Raw genomic sequence first — 12,720 nt, forward strand, 5'->3', positions numbered from 1 at the left:
CCTCTTCCTACCCAAGAGCTCAGGGAGGAAATGGAGGAATGAACATCCCAAGAAGGCACTCTACGGGGTTTACTGATGCCACACCTTCAAAGGACTGTGTTCTCAGGGAACGTCTTCAATGGTTTTTTTTTTTTTTTGGCTGCACCACTGGCGTGTGGGATCTTAGCTTCCCAACTAGGGATCGAACCTGTGCCCCTGGCATTGGAAGCATGGAGTCTTAACCACTGAACCACCAGGGAAGTCCATCTTCAGTGTTTAACTTCCTCTGCAGAGCCGTTGGGGCCGCTCCTTGGACCACCTGATGGCCATACATTCAGACAGTATCCTCTACCCAAGATCATGTAGAACAAATGCTTAATACACAGCAGGCACTCACTAATGCCAGTTCTCTTCTCTTCCTCTGCCCAGGTTAACCACAGAGCATCCTCGGAGGTGTGTGTGTGTGTGTGTGTGTTAATCGCTCAGTTGTGTCCAACTCTTTGCAACCCCATGGACTGTAGCCTGCCAGGCTCCTCTGTCCATGGATTTTCCAGGCAAGAAGACAGGAGTGTGTTGCCATTCCCTTCTCCAGGGGATCTTCCCAACCCAGGGATCAAACCCAGGTCTAATATTCACTTAATATGACTGAGCAACAACTTTGTGCCTGCTGGTCACTGAGCTAATGAGATGAAATCAGACAGGTGGAGGTGGAGGAAAGATATACACAAACAGAAATTTATATGATAATATAATGAAAGGTGCAAGGACATCAATTCTGAGAAGGACCACAGAAGATGTTACTGCAGATGTGGTCTCTGTGCACAGGGTCTTGAGGGATGTGTAGGAGTTCACCAAGAACTCTGGGCCCACCCCAGTGGCCCCACTTCCACCCCACCCCCCTTTTATTTGATTCTGTGTTCTAAAACTCCTTTGAAGTAGCTGCCAATTGTTTTAGATTAGGAGATTTCACATTAAAGTTTGGGTTTAGGGCTTCCTTTTGGGGAAAAAAAGATGGAAAACTAGGTCACATGGAGTCTACATGGCAACACCAGGCTGGTGTTGTGTAGCAGCTGCGTCCTTTCATGTGCTATTTCCACGGCTGCACACTCACCTCCCCCTTTTCCTTCTCTGCCTAGATCCCATAGGTGTTAAAGGCTGTAGACCGAAATCTCAGGCTCACACACTCCCTTCCAGCCCCTCCCTTCCTCAAACAACCCAGGCTCTTACACCCGCTGGGCAAGTCCCCTGCCTTGTTCTGTCTCTGGGAAGTGCCAGCTGACAGATGACCACATGCCTGGGAAAGACATAAAGCCCTTCAGGAGGGCTCCCAACCCCTCACTTTCCCAGAGGGCTCTGGGCAAGCTGCCTACTCCTTTCTGGGCCTGTGTTTCCCCATCGAGCCCTAAAAAACCCATTAATATTTCTAAGGGCTCTTCCCACTCCTACATCAGGCCATTCCTATGAATACAGGCTTTCAAGGCATGGTAGTTCCCTGCTCACCTCCATGGGTTGTCCTCACCCAAGACACCAAAGGGCTTGCTCAGAACCTGAGTTCTTTACCTCTGGCGAAAAGATAGCTCTTTTATCAGAGGAGCAACCTGATCCCCTTAGAGCTTGAGAGATGCCGAGACAGGTGTGCAAAAAAAGTCCTGACTTCTGGGATTGCTGCCTGGAAGTGCAGAAGAGGATGAGATTGGGGCTTCAGCTTTTCCGGAGACCACCAGGCACTGCTGCAGTGCCCAGGGCAGCCCAGTCCTCAAGAAACATGGCTAAGGCTCTTCCCAACATGGCAATCGGGTCAATCAGCAGCGAGCCTTCTAGACTTACCCCGTGCGGGACCACAGCGGTGGCTCGGGTTATCGCCGATTGTCTGTGGTCCCCTGAGGCTCTCTGGGCACAGCTTGAGGGAGATGCCAGAGGCCCCAGGTACTCCCCAGGGAGGCCCAGGAGACCAGCCAACAAGCAACGGGGCCTGTCCAGAGGCCTTAGGGAGGCAATACCCTCCATCAGGGCCCTCCATCCTGAGGCCTGGCCCCCTGAGCGTGCTCCCCCCACCCCACCACTGCCTGGGTCTAGCAAGATCACTTCCTGCGCTCCCAAGGCCCCAGGAACATACTTCTGAGCAGCCCTGGCCCAGCAATGGGGAATGACTGTGCTCTGGTCACCCTTGGTAGCTCCAGGCTACCATGGATAAATTCAGCGCCCAAAACCCTGGTTCACAGGCCAGTCATCAGGCCCCTCTCTGCTTTTCCTGGATACTTAAAAACAAACAACCAACCAGAAACAGGTTCACAGGCTTAGAAAACGAACTTACAGTTACCAATGGGGGAAGGGGGAGGGGGAGGGATAGTTAGGGAGTTTGGGATGAACATGTACACTCTGCTGTACTTAAAATGGATAACCAACAAGGACCTACTGTGTAGAACAGGGAACTTTGCCTCATGTCATGTGGCAGCCTGAATAGGAGGGGAGTTTGGGGGAGAATGGAGACATGTACAGGTATGGCTAAGTCACTTCACTGAGTACCTGACACTATCACGACATCGTTAATCAGCTATACTCCAATATAAAAAGTTACAAAACAAAACAAAAAACCCCCCAACTTACTAAGAAATCAAGAGCTTAAAAGGCAGAGACACTGACATCAAGGAGGTACTATTAACTCTAAGTTTTCTCACTGGTTTTATATAAAGTCCTTTAGACAAGAAGCCAACTTCATTTTCTTAAGGGTTTATATGTCCAGTTGTCAAAGGCAGGACAAACCACCAGTTAAACTATGAGAAGCTGGATGAACTAGAAAACATGCTGAGTAAGAAGGTAGTCAGGATCACATGGTGCACGAGTCCATTTCAACGAAATGTCCAGAAGAGGCAAATTCACAGAAACAGAAAGTAAATGAGTGGTTGCCAGGGGCTGGGGGAGGGAGATGGGGAGTGACTGCTAATGCGTAGGGGGTTTCTTTCTGGGCTGATGGAAATGTTCTAGATAGTGGTGATGATCACACAATAGAGTGAGTATATTTAGTACTAAAAACCACTGACCTGGGGACTTCCCGGGAAGTCCTGTGGATAAGACTTTGCCCTTCTGGGACTTCCCTGGTGGTCCAGTGGCTAAGACCATGAGCTCCCAATGCAAGGGACCTGGGTTTGATCCCTGGTCAGGGAACTAGATCCCACACGCTGCAACTAAGACTCTGTACAGCCAAATAAATAAATATTATTATTATTTAACAAAAAAAAGAGAAGACTTTGTGCTTCTAATGCAGCAAGTGCAGGTTTGATCTCTGGATGGGGAAGTAAGATTCCACATGGCACGGCCAAAAAATTAAAAAATTTATCTGTACACTTTAAGTGGCTGGATTGTATACCATGTGGATTACATCTCAATAAATGTTATAAAAATATACAAAGAGACCTGCCTACTGGAGATCACACTAAAATGACAGCGATAACATCTCAGAAACAATCATATGAATCAAGAGGCGATGTTAAGAACAGACTCCTCTAGGCATATACCCAGAGAAAACCATAATGCAAAAAGATACACGCACCCCAGTGTTCACTGCCACACTCTTTACAATAGCCAGGACACGGAAGCAACCTAAGTGTCCATCAACACAGGAATGGATAAAGAAGCTGTGATACATATATACTAAAGAATATTACTCAGCCATAAAAAGGAATGAAACAGGGTCATCTGTAGAGATGTAGATGGAACTAGAGTCTGTCATACAAAGTTAAGTAAGACAGAGAAAAACAAATATCGTATATTAGTGCATATATGTGGACTCTAGAAAAATGGTATAGATGATCTTATTTGTAAAGCAGAAATGGAGATACAGAGAACAAATGTGTGGATACCAAGGTGGATGGGGTGGAGTTTGGGCTGAATTGGGAAATTGGGATTGACATATATACACTATTGATACTACGTATAAAATAGATAAATAAGAACATACTGTATAGCTCAATGCTCTGTGATGACCTAAATGGGAAGGAAATTTAAAAAAGGGCGGGGGATACATGTATACATACAGCTGGTTCACTCTGCTGTACCGGAGAAACTAACACGATATTGTAAAGCAACTGTCTCTAATAAGGGCTTCCCTGGTGGCTCAGCTGCTAAGGAATCCGCCTGCAATGCAGGATACCTGGGTTAGATCCCTGGGTTGGGAAGATCCCCTGGAGGAGGGCATGGCAACGTTCTCCAGTATTCTTGCCTGGAGAATCCACATGGACAGAGGAGCCTGGCGGGCTACAGTCCATGGGGTTGCAAAGAGCTGGACACAGCTGAGTGATTAAGCACAGAACGGTACATACTCTGATAAAAGTGAAAAAAAAAAAGAAAAGAATGGATTCCTCCCCGGCTCTGGATCCCTGCACAGCTCCCATCTTCCCTCACTGATCTGGTGCCGGGACTAACACCACCCCAGCCTCACCCTGCAGTCTCTAGTCTGGCTTATGCCGCTCCTCTTGCCCCACATTCCATCCCCGGACATCCTACCCGGGCCACAGACCCTCCTCAAGGCCTCGAAGTCCTGCAAGGCCCTCATCTCCACTCAGAATTCACTGTGCCCTCCTCTGATCACCACCCTCTATCCAGCCACGCTAAGTTTTTTTATATTGGAGTATGACTGCTTTACAATGTTGTGTTGATTTCTGCTGTACCATGAAGTGAATCATCCGTATGTATACATACAACCCCTCCCTCCTGGACCGCTCTGCCAGCATCCCCGTCCCACCCCTCTAGGCCATCACAGAGCACCGAGCTGAGCTCCCTGTCTATTCAGAAGCTTCCCACTAGCTGTCTGTCTTACACATGGTAGTGCATATATGTCAGTCCTAATCGCCCAATTTGTCCCACCCTCCCCTTCCTCCACCCTGTGTTGACATGTCTGTGCTCTACCTCTGTGTCTCTGTTCTTGCCTTGGAGATAGGTTCATCTGTCCATTTTTCTAGATTCCATATATATGCGTTAATATATGACATTTGTCTTCTCTTTCTGACTTAATTCACTCTGTATGACAGATTCTAGGTCCATCCATATCTCTACAAATGACCCCATTTTGTTCCTTTTAGTGCCAGCCATGCTAACTTTTAGATCTACTGAATCAAGTCAAGTTCATGTCCCTCATTTGTCAGATAAGATCCTGTTACCCAAAGAGATGGACAGGCCCCAAGTCACAGAGCAGCAAGTAATGAAGCCACCACTACCTGTAGCTTCCCTGTTTGAGTGACAAGCATCCTGAACGCCACTCAGCTCCAAGCGATGGTGTCAAGCCCTCAAAAGACACCCTGAGTTCAGGAACAGACGCTGCAGAGAAGCTTAGTGGGTTAGTCATAACTGCTCCTGGATTTTACACCTCTGTTTCTGCCCCACCTCCCTGGAGCCAGAAAGGAAACTGAAACCTACCAGCAGCCGGGCCAAGGAGGTGTGAAGTGTCCTTGTCCGAAAGAGATCTGGAACCGGACTCAGAGTCTTGTGGCTAGGGGTGATGTCCTCAGGACCCAGGTTTGGACCAGCCAGAGACAGAACCTGAGCTCTCGTGGGGCTCAGGAGGCTGAAAGGTGGACCCAGGGGAGGTGGGAGGGAGTGACCACCCCAAGCTTCGCCTGCTGGCTCCTCCCCTCTGTCCCAAGGCTATCGACTTGGTCCAGTCCTCACCTTTCTTGCCTGGATTACTGCCAAGGGTCCCTGACAGCCATGGCTGCCATCGTCTCTTTGTTCAACTGTCCTCCATATAAACTCAGAGCTGATCCTGTCACTCCCCTGCTGAAACCCTGTGTAAGAATCCACATCCTTCTCTGCTCAGAGTTTTGTGTGTGGCATTCTCAACCCTGACTCTCTGACATGGACAACAGCTGTTGTCCTGCCTGGCCTGCACATCTCTGAGCTGAGTCACGGCAGTTTTCCTCTGGAGAAACTCCTCTTTCCTACTCTCCATGCATGTGGCTCAGACAGGCACCATCATGGATAGTTACGTGCTCAGATATGGACAACATGTATAATCTAGACCTCAGATTGATTCAGGTGAGGTAACGAGAAGGTTCCTGAGACTTTTGCTGAGAATTTGAGAAAGAAGAAATTTCTTTCTGCTGGGGTTGCAAAGCTGGTTGAGTACTAGAGGCCACTATATGGCAAGAGGCTGCTTGAGAATGATACCAACACAGAGAGAAGGACTGAAACAAATTCCTGCCAGCGTCATTAGGGCACCTGGAACCAGCTATACCTGAAGCCATCATTAACTCAAAGCTTTTAGTTACACAATCCCAAATTCCTTTTTTTTTTTTTAAATCCTTGAACCATTTTAAGTTAAGCTTTTGTCACCTGTAGCCAAAAGAAGATTCTACTCCAGTTTCCCTTTCAAGACTTCTCTCTCTTCCTCCCTATCTGTATCTCAGAGGTTCTTGTCCTTCAAAGAACCTAGGAGTATATCGCCCAAATTCACAAGATACTTTATGACTCTGCTGGGACTTGAGCCAGTCTGATGGAAAGCTCCTCTATCTTACCTCCCTCACCTGGAACCCAAGAGACCAGCACAGTGCCTGCAAACTGGAAAGTCAAAAAATATGTGCTGGAAGAAATGGGAAGCTCTGAGCTTTTTTCTAACAGTTTACTACATTTTTCTGAAACAGTATATCCATCTTCTACATCTGCCTATCAAAGTCTCAGCATTATTATCACTGACATTCAGCTGAAGTAACAGCTGATCTGTGAAATTCCATGCCACCTCCATCAGGATTAACTGCCCCATCTCTATGTTCCTGGAATATCCCAGGGGCACATCTACGTGGGAGATACCTTTGGTGCCCTGGGTCACATACTGGGCCCACCCGGATTTCCGCTGCAGCTGTGGTGTGGTTCCATTCATGTGGACAGGGCCCCACCTCGAGCACCCACCGGATGTCTTTCCATTTTTTAAAAAAAATATTTACTTCATTTATTTATTTGGCTGCCCTGGGTGTTAGCTGCCACATGTGGGATCTTAGTTGCAGCATGTAGGATCTAGTTCCCTGAGCAGGCATCAAACTCAGGCCCCCTGGATTGGAAGCTTGGAATTTTAGCCATTGGACCACCAGGGAAGTGTCCTGTCTTTACATTTTCCCCCCAGTTTCTGCTCCACAACTTCTGCCTGGGAGTATTGGGAGGGGATAACACCCCTGGGAACCCTCCTCCCCTTATTAATTGGGGACAGGCATTTGTAGATCATTGCTCTAAGACCTTCTCCTCCAGAAAGACTGTTCTGGGAGGAGGTCCCAGAGGGACTGAGCTTCCCCATGGTGACCTCAATGACACACCCTCAAATTCCCTTTTCCTCCTTCCCTGTCTGAGTTCTCTGGTCTTTGCGATCCATCACCTCCCCAATTAACCTCCTGCCCACATTTCTCTTCTCAAGCTCTGCTTCGAGGGAACCCAGACTGAGACAACCTCTTAGTGCTAAGACAATCCCCTCCCACCTTGAGTGTAGCTGCTGGTGTCCAAGACTGTCTCCTGCACTGGGCTGTAAGCTCCTCAAACCTCCACAGCACCCAGCACAGTGCTTGCAGATAAAAGCCAAACTCCATTCTGCAGCACTGGGCCCTGCCAACCTCTCTGACCCAATTCAGACCTTCTCCCTCCCTGTCAGCTTGCACACCAGCCATCCTGGCCTTCTTTTTTCTCTTGGCTGTGCCACGTGGTATGTGGGCTCTTAGTTCCCCGACCAGGGACTGAACCCTTGCCCCCTGCATTTGAAGGGCAGAGTCCTAACCACTGACCACCAGGGAAGTCCCTCACCCTTGCCTTCTTATCCTTCCTTGACTGCACTGCAATTTCCCCCGCCACAGGGCCCTTGTACATGCCACCTCCCTTCACCTAGTTCACTCTCATTCTTTCCATCACCTCCTTGGGGAAGCCTTTATGACTCCCTCAGACTATCATGGTAATAAGAGCAGCTAACACTCTAAATGAACTAACTCATTTAATTCTCATCATAGCAATCTGGGAGTAAGTACTCTGATTATTATTCCCTTTTTTGTTTGTTTGTTTTTTTGCCAAACCATGCAACTTGTAAGATCTCAGTTTCCAGACCAGGGATTGAACTCAGGCCACTGCAATGAAAGTGCCAAATCCTAACCACAAGGCCACCAGGGAACTCCCTAGTATTCCCATTTTAGACATGAGAAAACTGAGATGCTAAGAGGCTAGATAACTTTCTAAAGTCATGGCAGTAGTATGGAATAGACTAGATGTGAACCAAAGCAGACTGGCTCTAGAGTCCATGCAGCTGGGGCACTCTGGCACTATGGCTCTCCTTTAACATGAATCGCTGGCTTGCTTTTTGGGATATAATTCACACACCATAAAATCCACTCTTTTGAAGTATAAAAACCACAGTACATATTAGTGCTTTCAAGGTTGTGCAACTATCACCATTGTCTAATTCCAGAAACATTTCCATCACCCTCAAAAGAAACCCTGTACCCGTTAGAACTCACACCTCATTTTCCCTTCTCCCAGTCTATGCAACCATCAGTCTCCTTTCTCTCTATGGATTTGCCTCTTCTGGATATTTCAAACAAATGGCTCATACAATATGTGGCCTTTTGTGTCTGGCTACTTTCACTTAGCATGTTTTTGAGGTCCATCCAAATTGTAGTATTTCAGTATTATTCCATTCCTTTTTATGGGTGAATACTATTCCATGATGTGGACAGACCATATTTTGTTTCTCTAGTCACCAGATGACGGACATGCAGGTTGTTTCCACCTTTTGGCTGTTGGGACTAGTGCTGCCAGTCTCATTTGTGTACAGGTCTTCCTAAAAATATTTTTATTTCTTTGGCTGTGTTGGGTCTTCGATGCAGTACATGGGCTTCTTTAGTTGTGGCACGCGGGCTCCAGAGCATGCAGGCTCCGTAGCTGCAGCACACAGGTTTAGTTGCCCTGTGGCATGTGGAACCTTAGTCCCCTGACCAGGGATCGAACCCTGCGTTATCTCCTGCATTGGACGGCATTCTCCCAACCACCGGACCACCAGGGAAATCCCTGTGTACAAGTCTTTAGGTGGACACATATCTTCAGTTTTCTTGGACATATACCTAGAAGTAGAACTGCTGGGTCATATAGTATATTAGGGCTTCTCAGGTGGCTCAGTGGGTAAAGAACCTGCCTGCAATTGCAGGAGAGGCAGGAAGCGCAGGTTTAATCCCTAGGTCAGAAAGATCCCCTAGAGGAGGGCATGACAACCCACTCCAGTATTCTTGCCTGGAGAATCCCAAGGACAGAAGAGCCTGGTGGGCTACAGTCCATGGGGTTGCAAAGAATCGGACACGACTGAAGTGATAGAGCACGCAAGCACACATGGTATGTTATGTGATTATCTGTCTAATGTCTGTCTCTCATACTGGTTGTAAGCCCCATGTGGACAGGAATCCCTTTTATCCCCCATGCCTACAACATAGTCAATAATTATTTGAATGAATGAATGAACAGCAGATGCCCAGTAACCACCACCGAGCTGGATACCCTGGGCTAGAATGCTGGGAGTCCTGGGTTCCAGGCCCAGCACTATCTCTGCCCAGCTGTGTGTCTCCTAGCCAGAAGCTGGCTCTCTCTGGGCCTCCTACTTCCCTCAAGTATCATGGCAAAAGCAAGGCAGCCTGGGCCACCTTGAGCCAGCCTACAGAAGCCAGCTTCCCACTCACCACAGGCTCCTCCTCTCCATTTTGGCTGAGTTCGCCTTGCAGCCTCTCTCGCAGCTTCCCAAGTTCCGCCCGCAGGCTGCCCATCTCCTGCTCCTTGGTTTGCAGATCTGCCTCCAGCTCTACCTTCTGTTCAATCAGGGCCTTCCCTTGGGCCTCTACCACTGTGACACGATGCCGGAGGTCATGGTTGATCTTCATCAGCCGAGTCTGCTGCTGCTGCAGCTGTAGAGAGAGAAAGCCCACTGGATGAGGCTGCCACATACAGTAGCTCATGTTGTGCACTAAACAAGGGCAAACTGTCTACAGGCATGCCATTCATACTGTAGACGCTTTGATTTGCTTGAAATTTGTTCACATTCTTACAACTCTGTTGATGCCAGAGATGGGTAATTTATATATTTACTATGATAATTTTATGCCAGGTGGAAGATAAGTATCTTATTAGTATATGATGACAATTTCCCAACAGATGGAAGTAACAGGCTTTGAGAAAGGGGTGTCTTTTTCTAATTTAGGCAGAGACAAAGTATATGTTCTTGGAGGGGCTGGGACAATGCCGGGGCATGAAAGGGGTGAGCTGGAGGAAGCTTCAGGGTCAGAAAAAGGCTGACCAGGCCCTGGAACTTCCTCAGTATGTGTCAATAGTCAGGTCACTGGGCATTGCCATGTTCCCTCCTGTTCCAGTGAAGACTTGGCTGAGGGTCCTACCCATGGCAACGGTTTAAGGCTGGGCCCACCAAGCCATGGCAGGATCCCCACTTCACGGAGCCCATGGAAGGAGACTGAGGGGGAGAAGGGGAGCTTTTGGAGGGGAGAATGGAGTCCCTTGCTGGTACCTACCAGCCAGGAGTGGACATGGCAGGCAGGGCTCAGAACTTACCGCCTCAACATCTTCATTCTTCAGCCCCAGCTCCCGATCCTTGGCACGGATCTCATCTCGCTGTTTGTCCACCACCTCCTTCAGCTTCTTCATCACCTGCCGCTCCCGCTCTGACATGCCTAGAGAGGGGCGAGAGGGACCAGAAGGTGAGTCTACCTCCCTCCCCTGCTTAAATCATCAGCAGGGATTTCCCTGGTGGTCCAGTGGCTAAGACTCTGCACTCCCAATGCTGGTGGCATGGGTTGGATCCCTGGTCAGGGAACTAGATCTCACATTTCCATCTCACGACAAAGAATTTTGCATGCTGCAACAAAGACCTGGCAAAGCTAAATAAATAAATATTTTAAAAATGTTCATAGCAGCATTATTTGTAATAGACCCAAACTGGAAACTGCCAAAATGTCCATCAATAGTAGGATGAATAGATAAACCTTGAGAGTAACAGGCAATGGAATGCTACACAGCAGAGAAAAACAGCAACTACCAGCTCCATTTGAAATTGATAAAGTCAGTTATTTCTCCAGATACTCTCTGCTCCTCAAAGGATACTCTTCATGGTATGTTAGGCCCCCAGACTGCTTGATGGGGAATCACAGGGCCATCTGAGGATTCTGGGCACTGGGTATCCCTCTCTGAAAACTCCTGGGCAGCTGCTATGAGGCGGGACCTGGGCCTGGGGTAGTGGAACAAGAAGACATGACTAACATTTCCAGAAAAAGCACACCTTAGACCCAACGCAAGAGTGAGTGTGTGTGTGTATCTCTGCTTGTGTGGGGGAGGGGGTCTGAAATCAGGTGCAAGCAGAGTCTGTGAAAAAGCCACAAAAACGTTTGCTGTCTGCTCTGTCAGCCCCCATCCTGCAAAGCCCTGGGGCAGGAGTATCACGGGCTTAGGTCAATCAATTTAATCCTTGGCGGGGCACATTCCACTCTGGAGAAATCAGATGAGTAGAACTAAAGTGGGATGGGTGCAGGGGAGCACGAGATCCAGAGAAAGGAAATCTGTATTTGGGACCCACCTGCATCTGAGTTCCCCAACCAGGGACTGAACCTAGGCCACCAGAGTGAAAGCGTCCCGTCCTAGCCACTGGACCACCAGGGAATTCCCAAAGAAAGGGTTGTTTTTTTTTTTTTTTTTTTGCCACACCACATGGCTTGCAGGATCTCAGTTCCCAGGCTGGGGATTGAACCCGGGCCATGGCAGTGAAGGTCCAGAATCCTAACCACTAGCCACCAGGGAACTCGCCATCCGTCACCTTCATGAGTGTGGGTGGCTGTAGGATGGAACACTCAGAGAACAAATGGTCAAGGGCTGGGAGTGTGGGGCTAGGTTAATTGGACTCATTCGCAGTTGACCTGGTGCCTGTTTTCTGACTTGCGAATGGGGGTCATGTGGTTGCCCCATCTGGGGGGCTCTTGTGAGGCTGCATCTGTTAATCTATGTGAAGTACTCACAACAGGCCCGGCACAGAGTGAGTGTCTCCAAGTGTCATTTTATGTATAAAATAGAAATACCAGTTCTCCCTGCTCCAAACGCTCTGCTAAGACAGAGTCTAAGAGTGCTGGAGAAGTGCTTTGAAAAACTAAAAGGTTAAGTGTTTTGAAGAGATTCACAGACATAGGTAAAAGCCAGGAGTTGTGTTGTTACTCCCTCAGTCGTGTCCAACTTTTTGTGACCCCGTGGACTGTAGCCTGCCAGACTGCTCTGGCCATGGGATTTCCCAGGCAAGAATACTGGAGTGGGTTGTCATTTCCTTCTCCAGGGGATCTTCCCGACCCAGGGATCCAACCTGTGTCTCCTGTGCCTCCTGCCTTGGTAAAGGATTCTTTACCATCTGAGCAATTATTTAAGTCACCCAGCAAGTCAAGACTCTGGGAGATAAATTAACAAGATAAATTAACCAGGGGACTTCCCTGGTTCTCCAGTGGCTAAGACTCCATATTTCCAGTGCAGGGGGCCTGGGTTCAATCCCTGGTCAAGGAACTAGACCCTACATGCTGCAACTAAAGATCCCAAATGTGATCCCAAGGTTCCCCAATGTGAAACTAAGACCCAGTGCACCCAAATAAATAAGTAAATAAAAATATTTTAAAAAAGAAAGTGCACCCTTGTGCCCAAGGGCAGGGAGACTCTTAGGTGTAACTTACACTCCAGAGCTCGCTGCCCTGCATGGAC

The 12,720-nt window shown here is 48.3% G+C and overlaps 1 protein-coding gene across 3 annotated transcripts in view; it reads right to left on the reverse strand.

Annotated features, from left to right (window-relative positions):
- RILPL1 (Rab interacting lysosomal protein like 1) overlaps positions 1-12,720 on the reverse strand; it is a 43,526-nt gene that overhangs the window by 16,451 nt on the left and 14,355 nt on the right. For all 3 annotated transcript variants that reach the window (XM_065905077.1, XM_065905078.1, XM_065905079.1), the window contains exons 3-4: positions 10,546-10,664; positions 9,666-9,887 (exon numbers count right to left, since the gene is read on the reverse strand). In XM_065905077.1, the coding sequence (XP_065761149.1) occupies positions 9,666-9,887; positions 10,546-10,664 (341 nt within the window). The remainder of the gene's footprint in view (positions 1-9,665; positions 9,888-10,545; positions 10,665-12,720) is intronic.

This window comes from Muntiacus reevesi, chromosome 13 (assembly GCF_963930625.1).
Source record: "Muntiacus reevesi chromosome 13, mMunRee1.1, whole genome shotgun sequence".
NCBI classification, from domain to species: Eukaryota; Metazoa; Chordata; class Mammalia; order Artiodactyla; family Cervidae; genus Muntiacus; species Muntiacus reevesi.